Source organism: Fringilla coelebs (genome assembly GCF_963513975.1).
Source record: "Fringilla coelebs genome assembly, chromosome: 1".
In the NCBI taxonomy this organism is placed as follows: Eukaryota; Metazoa; Chordata; class Aves; order Passeriformes; family Fringillidae; genus Fringilla; species Fringilla coelebs.
In genome coordinates, this window is record NC_140028.1 from 153,109,133 (window position 1) to 153,122,001 (window position 12,869).

The 12,869-nt window shown below is 70.3% G+C and overlaps 2 protein-coding genes across 3 annotated transcripts; one reads left to right on the forward strand and one right to left on the reverse strand.

The window, feature by feature from the left end:
- Positions 1-1,045: 1,045 nt before the first annotated feature.
- On the forward strand, positions 1,046-8,196 carry ASIC3 (acid sensing ion channel subunit 3). Of its 2 annotated transcripts, XM_084209865.1 has the most exons (11): positions 1,046-1,855; positions 4,270-4,420; positions 4,669-4,796; positions 5,617-5,767; positions 5,850-5,906; positions 6,246-6,399; positions 7,032-7,123; positions 7,196-7,275; positions 7,343-7,414; positions 7,516-7,562; positions 8,059-8,196. In XM_084209865.1, exons 1-11 carry the CDS (start codon positions 1,301-1,303, stop codon positions 8,135-8,137), a joined length of 1,566 nt encoding a protein of 521 aa, XP_084065991.1. In that variant the 5' UTR covers positions 1,046-1,300; the 3' UTR covers positions 8,138-8,196. The 2 variants fall into 2 exon arrangements, with proteins under 2 accessions (XP_084065991.1, XP_084065992.1); XM_084209866.1 differs by lacking the exon at positions 4,669-4,796 and having other exon boundaries at positions 5,603-5,767.
- Positions 8,197-8,566: 370 nt separating this feature from the next.
- On the reverse strand, positions 8,567-12,746 carry CDK5 (cyclin dependent kinase 5). The gene is made up of 12 exons (XM_084208298.1): positions 12,635-12,746; positions 12,438-12,526; positions 12,259-12,326; positions 12,094-12,154; positions 11,795-11,851; positions 11,626-11,721; positions 10,274-10,348; positions 10,072-10,168; positions 9,922-9,991; positions 9,509-9,569; positions 9,353-9,433; positions 8,567-9,103 (listed from the first exon to the last, which is right to left on the reverse strand). Exons 1-12 carry the CDS (start codon positions 12,669-12,671, stop codon positions 9,017-9,019), a joined length of 879 nt encoding a protein of 292 aa, XP_084064424.1. The 5' UTR covers positions 12,672-12,746; the 3' UTR covers positions 8,567-9,016.
- Between the last annotated feature and the right edge of the window lie 123 nt (positions 12,747-12,869).

Here is a 12,869-nt window from a genome sequence, read left to right on the forward strand (position 1 = left end):
CGTGGCGTGTGCCACCGCTGTCACTCCCCAGTGAGGAAACGCTGCAAGACCCCCGGGATTGGAGGGGGTGAACCCCAGCGTGACCCCGGGACGGGCGCCCCCTGCAACCCTCGGGATGGAGGAGCCCATGCGTGATTTCTGTCAGGGGGGACCCCGATATTACCCCCGGGGCAGGGGGCCTCATGTGTCACTTCCGGAGTGGAGGAACCCCTGGGTGACCTCTGGGGTGGGGAGACCCCCGTATGACCCCCGCTGGAACGAGGGGGTCGCCTGTGTCACCCTCCAGGGCGGGGGGGCCCTCTGTCACCCTGGAGTGGAGGGACCCTGTGTCATCTTCCTAGGGTAGGGACCCTCTGCATGACCCCGGGATGGGGGACCCCTGGAATGGGGTTACCCCTTCCTAACGCCACTGGAGGGACTGTCCCCTGTGCTGTCCCTCAAGGTCGGGGACCCTTGTGTCGAACCCCCCCAGGCGGGGGGAGCCCCTGTGTGACCCCCGGGGTGGGATTAGCCCTGCATGACTCCTGGGGTGGGGGTCCCACGGGTCAGCCTTTGGATGGGAGTCCCCTGTGTCACCCCCGGAGTGGGGGGACCCTGCGACATCCTTCTGGGCTGAAGGCTCCCCTGCATCCCTTCCCGGGGTGGGGGGACCCCTGTGTGACCCCGGCATGGGGGGACCTCCGTGTGACCCCGAGCGGGGCTCCCCTGGGCTGCCCGATGCAGGGGCGCTGTCTGCCGGCGCCCCTTCCCGGGGGTCTCGGCCCCCTCTACCCCAGCGCTGCGGCCGCCGGCGGGGGCGGCGGGTGGAGCCGCGGGAGGGGCGGGGGCGGCGGCGGCGGGGGACGGCGGGGACCGGCGGCGGCTGCGCCGCGGCGGGAGCGGAGCCGGGAGCGGGACCGGGACTGGGGCTGGAACTGGAGCTGGAGCTGGGATCGGGGCTGGGACCAGATCCGGGAGCGGGATCAGGAGGGGGACCGAGGCTGGAATCGGGACCGGATCCGGGTCCAGGGCTCGAACCGGGATCGGAACCGAGACCGCGACCGGGGCCGAGGCTGGGGCTGGAAGCGGGACGGGGGCTGCGCTGCGCTGCCCGCGGCTCCGCGGCGCCGGCCGGGCGGCATCGGCCCCGGCAGCGTGACGGACCGGGGAGAGCGAGGCGGCCGGTCCTGCCCCCCCATCCTCTGCCTTCCTCTCCCCTGCCCACCCTCCTCCCCCCTTCCCTCCCCGCCGGCTGCGCCCTGAGCCCGGCGCGGCGATGGGCTGAGGCTGCGGGGCACCGCGGGGCCCCGGCGGCAACAGGATGAGGAGGGGCTCGGAGGGCAGCGGCGAGGGCGAGGGGCTCTCGAGCCTGCGGGCGTTCGCCCACAGCTCCTCGCTGCACGGCATCAGCCACGTCTTCGCCTACGGGGCCGTGTCCCTGCGCCGCGTGCTCTGGGGCGGCTTTTTCCTGGGCTCGCTGGGGCTGCTGCTGCTCGTGTGCGCCGAGCGCGTCGCCTACTTCCTCACCTACCCGCACGTCACCAAGCTGGACGAGGTGGCTGCCCGCAACCTCACCTTCCCGGCCATCACCATCTGCAACCTCAACGAGTTCCGCTTCTCCAAAATCACCCGCAACGACATGTACCACGTGGGCGAGCTGCTGGCGCTGCTCAACGAGCGCTACGAGATCAGCAACCCGCAGCTGGCCGAGCCCCACGTCCTGGCCGCGCTGCGCGACAAGGCCAACTTCAAGAACTTCAAGGCGAAGCCCTTCAGCATGGCCGAGTTCTACAACCGCACGGGCCACGACCTGGCTGACATGCTGCTGCAGTGCTCCTTCCGCGGCACCGGCTGCACCGCCCGCAACTTCACCGTGGTGAGTGCCCCGGGGCTGGGGAGGGGACCCGCGGGGTGGCCCGGGGCTGCAGAGGGGCGGGGGAGTCCTGCTGGGGTCAGGCATCGGCAGGTGATGCCCCTCTCTCATCCCCGCGCCCGCAGCACTCAGCCCCAGCCACCCCGCTGGGGACAGCACCCCCACCGCGGGATGTCCCCACCCTGGGCGCTGCAGGGGCGCCAGGCGGCTGCGGCAGTGCCCAGGGTGGAGCGGGGCTGTGCTGGGCTCTCTGGGCTGCCTGGAGTCTCTGCTGGCATGCAGGGATGTGGTGGGCACAGGTTGCTCAGGGGTACAGGATGCTCAGGGTTGTGGGGTGCTCACAGGCACAGGATGCTCACAGATGTGCTCTCCTGTACGGGGTGTCACTTGTACAGGTGCAGCCCCCATCACCCGTGCCAGCCTCAGGTGCCACTGGGCACCGCCAGCAGCAGCCACTGCCCTGACTGTTGGCACAGAGGCTCCCGTGGGCAGCACTTCCACGCCTGGCGTGGGTGGGGGTCCCTGTGCCAGCCCTCCTGGGACCCCCTTCCGCTGCTCCCAGTACCCTCCACCCCTACCTCCAGCAGCCCCGTTCCTGCCACCTGCAGCCCCACTGTGACCCCCAGCACAGGGCAGGGACAGTGGCACAGGCACGGATGGTGGCACAGACAGGCAGGGACATTGGCCCAGGCAGGGTGGACAGGGGCAGTGGCACGGGCAGGACAGGCAGGGACATTGGCACAGGCAGTGATGGCGGCATGGGCAGCACAGACACTCCCCTCCTGCCACAGCAGCACCAGGCAGCAGCGTGGGCACTGGGCAGCTCGTGTCTGCCATGCCAGCTCTGCCCAGTCCCATCGCTGTCCCCTTAATGCTCTTGGGCACTAATTAATTCACCATGCAGCTTAGGGACGAGCTGTGCTTTGACAGGTCTGTGCCCCCACGCTCCCTGTGCCCCCTGTGCTCCCTCTGTTCCCCCCGTGCCTGCGGCCAGAGCTGCTCTGCCAGTGTCCCCGTAGCCCGGCAGGCAGTGGTGATGGCCCCTGGGTTCGAGGGCCGGGACATGGGACAGCAGGGCTGAGGGTCCCCAGGGCAGGACTTGGGGTGGGCGGCACATGGCTGATTAGGCAGCAGGGTCCTGGCTCCGGCCCCCAAAATCCCCAGGCTCGGCCAGTCTCAGTCCTGGCTTGGGATCCTGTGCCCCAGGCCACGGCGCTGAGCCCTGGCCCTGTGTCCCTGCGCTTCACCCCAGCCTGGGCCCAGCGTCCCCGAGGTTCCTGGACATGTGGTGGGGCCCGAGGGCCATCGGGTGAGCCGAGTCTCCTCTCACATCCCCCAGGGCCTGTTGGATGGGGCAGGATGGGGTGTGGGGACCGGGGATCTTCGGGGAGCAGGGCTGGGGGTCCCCAGGGCTGTGGGTCCCTGTGTGACCCTGAGCATGCAGCGCAGGAGGGCTGGCACTGCCGGGGACACGTCCCCATCGCTGTCCCCACCCATGCCCCCCCCAGCATCCCCATGCCGGGCAGCCGTTGCCATGACACCCACCCCCCCCTTTCCTCCTTGGGCACCGCATTGCCATGGCAACGGGTCCCCACTTTGGGAGCAGCTGGTTGCCATGGCAACGCCCCCTCCGCTCCCCCCGTGGGACAGAACCCCCGGGTGGGGCACCCCCAGCAGAGGGGACCATGGCACCGGGGGCAGGAGCTGGGGGCCGTGGGCCCAGGCTGGGGCTCAGGGGCACCCGGGGTCCCGGGCTGTGGGTGCCCATCCCTGGGAACTCAAGGTCACCCCGGGGCTCCTGCTGGGGGTGCGGGTCCTGGGGGGGCTGGCCAGGACAGGCTCTCGGGTCTTGGGGGGGACACGGTGGCCTCTGCTGCTGTGACAAAGGAGTCCTGGTCCCCATCACCGTTCTGGCTTGTGCCCTCCCATCTCAAGTGTCCCCACATGTTCCCTGGAACTGTGACGAAACCCAATATCCCTGCAGAGCCGCGGCAGCACAGGCTGGGCACCATCAGCACCCTCGCCTTCTCCTGGCAGCACTGGCATCCTGTCCTGGGGCACTGGGACCCCATCCTGGGTCCTGCAGGGCACTGGGATCCTGTCCTGGGGCACTGGGACCCCATCCTGGGTCCTGCAGGGCACTGGGATCCTGTATCAGGGAACTGGGACCCCATCCTGGGTCCTGCAGGGCACTGGGATCCTGTACCAGGGAACTGGGACCCCATCCTAAGTCCTGCAGGGCACTGGGATCCTGTCCTGGCTCATGTGGGGCACTGGGATTCCCACTGCCATGTCCCGGTGTGTGTTCCTGTGTCCCCACAGGATCCCCACAGTGGTACTGAATGTCCACACGGGGTCCCTGCAGTGGCAGTGAGAGCCCTGTCCCCATGTCCCACGTGTGCCCCGTGTCCCTGCAGATCTTCACACGCCTGGGGAAGTGCTACACGTTCAACCCGGGCGGGCCAGGCCGCGAGGTGCTGACCACGCTGCAGGGCGGCTCCGGCAATGGCCTGGAGCTCATGCTCAACGTGCAGCAGGAGGAGTATCTGCCCGTCTGGGGGGACACAGGTGAGCCCCCGCCCGTCTGGGGGGACACAGGTGAGCCCCCGCCCGCCTGGGGGGACACAGGTGAGCCCCTGCCCGTCTGGGGGGACACGGGTGAGCTCCTGCCCACCTGGGAGGACATGGGTGAGAGCATTTGTGTCCCAGCTGAGTACTCGTCCTTTTGGGGGGACACAGGTGAACACGTGTTCATGTGGGGGGGACACAGGTGAGATCCCCTGCCCTGCACCTGACCCCCGTCCCCTGCTCTGCAGATGAGACCTCGTTTGAGGTGGGGGTGAAGGTGCAGATCCACAGCCAGGACGAGCCTCCCTTCATTGACCAGCTGGGCTTTGGCGTTGCCCCTGGCTTCCAGACCTTCGTCTCCTGCCAGCAGCAGCGGGTATCCGGGCACGGCGCCCGGGGCTGGGCACAGACCCCCGAGGGATCGGGATGGGCCCCGGAGGGATTGGGATGGACCCTCAGAGGGCCCGGGATAGTGACACAAGGGGATCAGAATGGATCCCCAGAGGGCTTGGGGTGGCCTGGCGCTGCCACAGCCAGCCCTGTGGGGACATTCCAAGCTGCAGGCACCCCAGCCATGTCCAAGGGGACACGCCCTGCCCGGCCATGCCGTGGGTGCCATGCCACTGCACGGCACAGGCTGTGGGGCAGCCCCTGCGCGGGCAGCGGCTCCAGCAGCGACCCCCGGCTCTGCGGAACAGCCGCCGGGGGGTGGCGGCACCGGCCCCCGCAGCCAGACACCTAAATTTAGGTGCCTCGGGTGGGCGTCACCACGTGTGCCGGCACATGGGCGGCAGGAGCACGGCGGCAGCGGGAGCGGCCCTGGCACCCACGGGCGGGGGGTGCTGAGCCTTCACCAGGCACCATCCCCGCACCAAGGGGAGGGCGGGGGTCCGCGCTGACCCCCCCACCCGGCACGTCCCGCTCCAGCCAGTGCCACCTGCCAGACTTCGCTGTGGCACCCGGTACAGGTGACAACTGCTGCACCAGCCATCCCCGTGGCCCGAAAGGAGGGGACGGGGCGGGACGGGGGCTCGGGGCTGGCAGGACCGCAGCGCTGGGGTGCGCGGTGAGCTCTGCCCGAGGGACGGCACTGCCGCGGGCTGGGAGGCGCGGCCGTGGCCGGGTACGACGCCGGGGACATCGGGGCTGACACGGGGCCCCAGGACGCCGTGTTTTCCTTAGCGGGTGCCCGGCAGCTGGTGTACCTGCCCCCGCCGTGGGGGGACTGCAAGGCCACCCCCATCGAGTCCGACTTCTTCACCAACTACAGCCTGACCGCGTGCCGCCTGGACTGCGAGACGCGCTATCTGGCCGAGAACTGCAACTGCCGCATGGTGCACATGCCGGGTGAGCGGGGGGCGGCCGGGGGCCGCGGGGCTCCGGCACCGAGAGACCAACCCCGGCCCCGCCGCCGCCGCCTCCCCCGCAGGCAATGCCAACGTCTGCACGCCGGAGCAGTACAAGGAGTGCGCCGACCCCGCGCTGGGTACGTACCCCGAGCCCCCCAACGGCCCCGGCCTCCCCCGGGCATCCCTCGGCCTCCCCGTGCCCCCATTGCTGTGAGTGCCGCTCCGGTGTCCCTGTGCCCCCACCACTGTGAGGGAGGCTCTGGTGTCCCTGTGCCCTTGCTGGGGTGGGGGTGACCACTGTCCCCAGCTGCGCAGCGCCGGGCCCCCTCCCCGTGCCACCGACGGTGCCCGTGGCGCACTTGGGTTGCGCGCTTGTCCCGGGTGGCAGCCACCGGCAGCCAGCTCTGTCCCCGGAGCATCCCGCCCCCCCGCGGGCAGGGGTCCTGGGGGTCCCGGTCCCACCCCCGCCCCCCCAGACTTCCTGGTGACGAAGGACAGCGAGTACTGCGCCTGCCGCACGCCCTGCGCCATGGTGCGCTACGGCAAGGAGCTCTCCATGGTGAAGATCCCCAGCAAGGCCTCGGCCAAGTACCTGGCCAAGAAGTTCAACAAGACGGAGCAGTACATTGCGTGAGTGACACGGCCACCTCCGCTGCCACCGCGCCGTCACCCGCCGCCTCGCCAGCGCACAGCGTGACACAGCCCCACGGCCCAGCATGACAGCGCCATCACAGGGCACAGTGTGACAGTGTGGCACGGCACAGCATGGCCCCGTGACATGAACCAGCAGTGTGACACAAGGGCCCCAGCATCTAGGAACTGACACAGCCCAGAGTGACAGTGTGACAGGGCACGCCCACCCAGCATCCCCCAGCAGACATGAACTGGGACAGCATGACAGTGTGACACAGCAGCACGGCACAGCCACGCACGGCATCCCCATCACACACCAACTGACAGCCCAAAGTGACGTGTGACACGGCACGGCATGCTGTGACAGCATGGCATGGCACAGCATGGCACGGCATGGCCTCCCCTGTGCAGACCTGCCCCAGACACGGGAAACCCAGACGGCACGGCATGGCACAGCATGGCCTGGCACAGCACAGCCCAGTATGGCACACCAGGGCCTGGCACACCCTTGTGCCCCCTCTGCCCTGCCCCACGTTACCCCATGGCACAGTCCAGCCCCCCAGCCTGGCACGGCACAGCCTGGCACCTCCCTGCAGCTGACAGTGCCCCCTTGTCCCCTGTCCCCCCAGGGACAATGTGCTGGTGCTGGACATCTTCTTCGAGGCACTGAACTACGAGATGATCGAGCAGAAGAAGGCGTACGAGGTGGCGGGGCTGCTGGGTGAGGGACAGGGACCCCAGGGGTGCCAGGGGGACACGAGCTCTGCCCTTGCTGACATCACCTCCCGCACAGGTGACATCGGGGGGCAGATGGGGCTCTTCATTGGTGCCAGCCTCCTCACCATCCTGGAGATCTTTGATTACCTGTATGAGGTGAGCCCCCCCGGCCTCCCCCTGCCCCGGGCTCTCCGGGCTGGGGACCCTGACCTGCCCCCCTCAGGTGTTCCGGGACAAACTCCTCAGCCTGTACAAGGAGAAGAAGCGGAGCCCCCGGAGCGATGGCGGCACCCTGGTAACCCCCCCGCGCCCCCCCCTCCCCAGCCCCCCGCCCAGGGGTCGCACCTCATCACCCCCCTGCTCACCGCTCTCTCGTCCCTCCGTGCACCCGTCCAGGAGCACCCGGCGGTCCCGGGCAGCCCCACGGCCCCACGCCCACCCAGGTACACGTGGGGGGGCACCCCGAGCCCCCCGGGGCTGGCACGGGGGGTGTGGGGCTGTCGCTCCCCGGGGGGAGATGGGGGTCCCTGGGGGGCTCCCCAGGGCCAGCGCGGGGGTGCGGGGCCATTCCCCGCAGATCTGCCACGTTCCCTGCGAACCCCCTGCATTCTCTGCAGACCACCCCATTCCCTGCAGACATCCCCCATCCTCATCATCCCCCACAGCACCTTGTTCAGGGGAAGCCCTGCCCCGACGCCCCTCAGCCGGGCTGGGGTCCCCCAGCCTCCCCTCTGGGACGCAGTGGGGCAGGAGGGGGGGTCCGTGTGGGGGACATGGGAGGGTCCAGCCTGGCTCCAGGCTGGCCGCGCGCTGTCCCCTGCCAAAGGGGAGGGCTCCTGGGCCAGCCCGGAGGCACGAGGGGAGGGGGCAGGGGGCAGAGCCCCCCGGCAGGCAGGGCGCAGTGGTGGCAGCAGGAGCTGACCCCCCACCCCCCTGCAGGGCGCCTGGCCCCCCCTGCCCGGCCCCGCGCCCCGTCTCGGCGTCACCCCGAACCTGCTACCTCGTCACCCGGCTCTAGGGTCCCCCCCGGGCCCCCCCGCAGAGCCCAGCCCGCCCCCCCGCCGGCCGGGGGGCTGGGGGGACACCCCCGGGCCGCGGGGCGGCCTCCAGGCCTCCCCCGCCCCCTGAGGGGGCGTCGGGGGGCTGGGGGTGAGGGCCCCCCCCGGCCCTGCTCCCACGTCCCTGCATGCGCTGCCTGTGCCCCCCCGCGCTGGACATGCAACCCCTCCCCATGGCCCCCCCAAATAAAGAGGTGCCCCAGGCCCCGGCTCCAGGCTGCTTGGGGGTCGGGGGGCCTGGGGTGCTCAGGGGTCCGGGGGGCTCCAGGAGGGAGAAGGCAGCACTGGGGGGTCCCAGGGCTGGGCTGGGGGGCTGTCTGAGGGGGAGTCTGTCACACGGCAGCGGGGGTCCCCGACACCCCAGGAAGGAAGAGGCAGCACGGGGGGGGAAGCTCTTTATGGGACACCGAACGCACATCACCCACGTACAGCAGGACCTGGCGGGGGGCACACCCCCCGGGACCCCCCCGCAGAGGGGGGTTCAGGGGGAGTAGGGAGAGGAGATGGGGGTGCATTCCCCCCTGGGGTCCCTGCGCCTGGTCCCGGAGGGTCCTCGGAGGGTCCTGCCCCTCCACCAGCCCTGTGGCCCCGTGTCTGGGGGTTCCCGTGCCCTTGGGAAGTCCCCTGCCCCCCGTGAGTCCTGTGGCCCCGGGGGGAGTCCCAGCCCTCTCATCCCCCGCTGGGGCTGGGGGGCCCGGGGGGTTGTGCCAGCCCCCTGCAGCCAGGGCAGAACCTAATAAATACTGGGGGGCTGCAGTCAGGGGGACTGGCATGGGCTGGCACCCGACTGTGGGGGCGGGGGGCTACCCCCCTCAGGGGGTCTGGGGACTCGGGGGGCCCTAGGGGGGGCAGAAGTCGGTGAAGTAGGGGTGCTGCAGGGCCTCCTCCGCTGAGATCCGCTGCACCGGATTGCACTTGAGCAGGTTCTGGGGGGCACGGGGGGCTGAGGGGGAGGGCACGGAGCCTCCCCATCCCACAGCCCCCCAGCGGGCAGGGGGCTGCAAGGGGGAGGGCACCCACTCCCAGGAGCCAGAGCCCCCATGGGGTGGGCAGGGGTGACACGTGTGGGGGACACAGTGCTGGGACAGGAGCAGGGGGCGTGCAGGCTGGGGACACAGCAGGGGTGGGGGACACAGGGGCGGGGGGCACAGGCAGGGGCACAGGCAGGGTCTCACCTGCAGCAGGTCCCGGCCAGTCGCGTTCAGCTTGGGCACCACGTTGACCAGGGAAGTGGTAGCTGGGTACATGGGGTAGGGCTGGGGACACACGGGTGACCCCCAGCTCCCCCAGACCCCTCATTCCCTCTGACCCCCCATGTCCCCTGCCCTCACCTTGTAGTCTGGCAGCTTGGCCATGGCCGGCCACTGCTCCTCCGTGGGGGTCCCCAGCAGCGTGGGGACAGTCAAGGGCCACCACGCGGGCACCCAGCCCCTGCCCCCCGCCCCCCCGCCCAGCCGAGGGGAGCTCCCATTCCAAGGGATCCTCATTCTCAGAGCTCCCCATTCCCCAGGGGGCCCCTATTCTGCAGGGCTCCCCACTCCTGAGGGCTCCCCATTCCCAAGGGCTCTCCATTCCAGGATTTCCCCAATCCCCCATTCTGGGGTCCCCGTTCTGGAGGGATCACCATGCACAGGGCTCCTTATTCCTGGGGGATGCCCCATTCCCAGGGGATGCCCCAGTCCCAGGGGAAGCCCCCATTCCTTTGGGTACCCCATTCCTTTGGGTACCCCATTCCCAAGGATATCTGAAGATCCTCTTCAGCTGGTCATCCACGTCATTGCCTGGGAAGAGGGGCCGCCCCGCGTTGGCCAGTTCTGGGGGGACAGGGGGTGGTTCCCACAGGCCCCTGTAGCTCCCCAGGCCCCCCTCCAGTCCCCTGGCCCCCCCAGTGTACCCGCAAAGATGCACCCAGCTGACCACATGTCGATGGAGGTGGAGTAGAGCTTGGCCCCAAAGAGAACGTCCGGGGGCCGGTACCACAGAGTGACCACCTGGGGAGGGACAGGGACACTGGCACAGGGACAGGGGCAGCCCCAGCCGGCTGGGCAGGGCCAGGAGCCCCATCCCGAGCCCCAGAGCCCCAGAGCCCCGCTCACCTCGGCCGAGTAGCAGCGCACAGGGATGCCAAAGGCCCGAGCCAGCCCGAAATCCGCCAGCTTGAGCTCCCCATTCTGGGGAGACAGAGGGGTCAGCCTGGGGGGCCCCACTGCATCCATTCCCCCCCAGGGACAGCGGCCCTGCTGCCTTCCCATCCCTGGGAACGCGGCACAAATCGCAACTGGGGCTGGACAGACACCAGGTGTGACTCCCCAGGATGGACAGAGCGACAGACAGCCCCACTTCCAAGTGCCACAGCCCTGCTCGCAGGTGTGAGTGCCCAGGACACACAGACAGCCCCCATTCCCAAGTGCCACCCCTGTTCTCAGCCTCGCTCGCAGGTGTGAGTGCCCAGGACAGACAGACAGACAGACAGCCCTGCTCACAGGTGTGAGTGCCCAGGACAGACAGACAGACAGACAGACAGCCCTGCTCACAGGTGTGCGTGCACAGGACAGACAGACAGACAGCCCTGCTTGCAGGTGTGACTGCTCAGGACACACAGACAGCCCCCATTCCCAAGTGCCACCCCTGTTCTCAGCCTCGCTCGCAGGTGTGAGTGCCCAGGACAGACAGACAGACAGACAGCCCTGCTCGCAGGTGTGAGTGCCCAGGACACACAGACAGCCCTGCTCACAGGTGTGAGTGCCCAGGACAGACACACAGCCAGCCAGCCAGCTCTGCTCCCAGTGTGAGTGCTCAGCCCGTCACCCCATGTCCCAGCCGGGTCCCACCCCGTATCCCGGCCCTGTCCCGGCCCTGTCCCCGCCCTGTCCCCGCCCTGTCCCACCCCGTGTCCCAGCCATGTCCCAGCCCTGTCCCAGCCCGTGTCCCACCCCGTGTGCCACCCCGTGTCCCAGCCCTGTCCTACCCCGTGTCCCATCCCGTGTCCCACCCCGTGTCCCACCCCGTGTCCCGGCCGTGTCCCAGCCCTGTCCCACCCCGTGTCCCAGCCCTGTCCCACCCCGTGTCCCATCCCGTGTCCCACCCCGTGTCCCACCCCGTGTCCCCGCCCTGTCCCACCCCGTGTCCCACCCCATGTCCCGGCCCTGTCCCACCCCGTGTCCCGGCCCTGTCCCACCCCGTGTCCCACCCCGTGTCCCACCCCGTGTCCCGGCCCTGTCCCACCCCGTGTCCCAGCCCTGTCCCACCCCGTGTCCCACCCCGTGTCCCACCCCGTGTCCCAGCCCTGTCCCCGCCCTGTCCCACCCCATGTCCCACCCCATGTCCCACCCCGTGTCCCAGCCCTGTCCCGGCCCTGTCCCGGCCCTGTCCCGGCCCTGTCCCGGCCCTGTCCCACCCCATGTCCCACCCCATGTCCCACCCCATGTCCCTGCCCCGCCGTGCCCACCCGGTTGATGAGCAGGTTCTGCGGTTTCAGGTCGCGGTGCAGCACGTTGCGGCTGTGGCAGAAGGCGAGCCCCTTCAGCAGCTGGTACATGAAGGACTGCGGGGCACGGGCGGCTCCATCAGCCCCGGGCACCCCGCGGGCCCCGGGCTCCCGGCACCGCCACACCCACCTTGACGATCTCGGGGTCCAGATCCCCGTTACAGCTGTCAAAGTATTTCTTCAGGTCCTGCGGGAAGCGAGGGGGGCCGGCAGCGGTGACCCTCAGAGACCCCCCGGATCCCCGTGCCCCGCCAGGGTCCCCCGTGTCCCCCCGATCCCCGTGACCCCCAGGTTCCCCCGTGTCCCCCAGGCTCCCCCGTGTCCCCCCGGATCCCCGTGACCCCCAGGTTCCCCCGTGCCCCCCCGGATCCCCGTGCCCCCCCAGGATCCCCCGTGTCCCCCCAGGGTCGCCGTGCCCCCGGTGCTCACCTGGTCACAAAACTCGAAGACTAGAGTCAGCTTCTTGTCGCTGTGCAGAACGTCGTGGAGCCTGCGGGGCAGGGGTCGCTGAGCCCCCAGCGCCCGGCCGGGCCCGGAGCACCGGCAGGAGCAGCCCCCGAGCCCGGTCCCCGGTACTCCCGGTGCCCCCGGTACCTGACAATGTTCTTGTGCTTGAGCTCCTTGAGCAGGCAGATCTCCCGCAGCGCCGAGCTGGGCACCCCCTGCGGGACACGTGGGTTGTGGGAACCGGGGGTACCGGGGATACCGGGGATACCGAGGGTACCGGGGGTACCGGGGGTACCGGGAGGGTCCCAGCCCCGGCCCCCCCTCACCTCATCATCGTCGTCCAGCCGCACCCGCTTCAGCGCCACGATCTCGTGCGTCTCCCGGTTCTTGGCCTTGAACACGGTCCCGTAGGTGCCTGGGAGGACGGAACGGGGTCACGGCCGAGCCCCCGGTACCTGTACCGACATCGCCGCCGGGCCCCATAGCAGCCGGATCCCTCCGTACGGCTCCGGCCCTGCCGCACCTTCGCCGATCTTCTCCAGCTTCTCGTATTTCTGCATCGCGCCGCGATCGGTCCCGGCCCGGCCCGGCCCCGGTACCGGCCCCGCCACCGGCCCCCGCCCGCCCCGCCACACCTCCCGGCAGCCCCCGCGGCCCCGCCACGCCTCCCGGCAGCCCCCGCGGCCCCGCCCCGCCACACCTCCCGACAGCCCCCGCGCGGCCCCGCCCCGCCACACCTCCCGCCATGGCCCCGCCCT

Coding starts and splice junctions, on each gene's coding strand:
- ASIC3 (XM_084209865.1), top strand. CDS start 1,301: ATGAGGAGGGGCTCGGAGGGCAGCGGCGAGGGCGAGGGGCTCTCGAGC. Junction 7,276..7,342: donor TCTTTGATTACCTGTATGAG/GTGAGCCCCCCC, acceptor TGCCCCCCTCAG/GTGTTCCGGGACAAACTCCT. Junction 7,563..8,058: donor ACGGCCCCACGCCCACCCAG/GTACACGTGGGG, acceptor ACCCCCCTGCAG/GGCGCCTGGCCCCCCCTGCC.
- CDK5 (XM_084208298.1), bottom strand. CDS start 12,671: ATGCAGAAATACGAGAAGCTGGAGAAGATCGGCGAAG. Junction 12,155..12,258: donor AAGCACAAGAACATTGTCAG/GTACCGGGGGCA, acceptor CCTGCCCCGCAG/GCTCCACGACGTTCTGCACA. Junction 10,169..10,273: donor TGCGCTGCTACTCGGCCGAG/GTGAGCGGGGCT, acceptor GTCCCTCCCCAG/GTGGTCACTCTGTGGTACCG.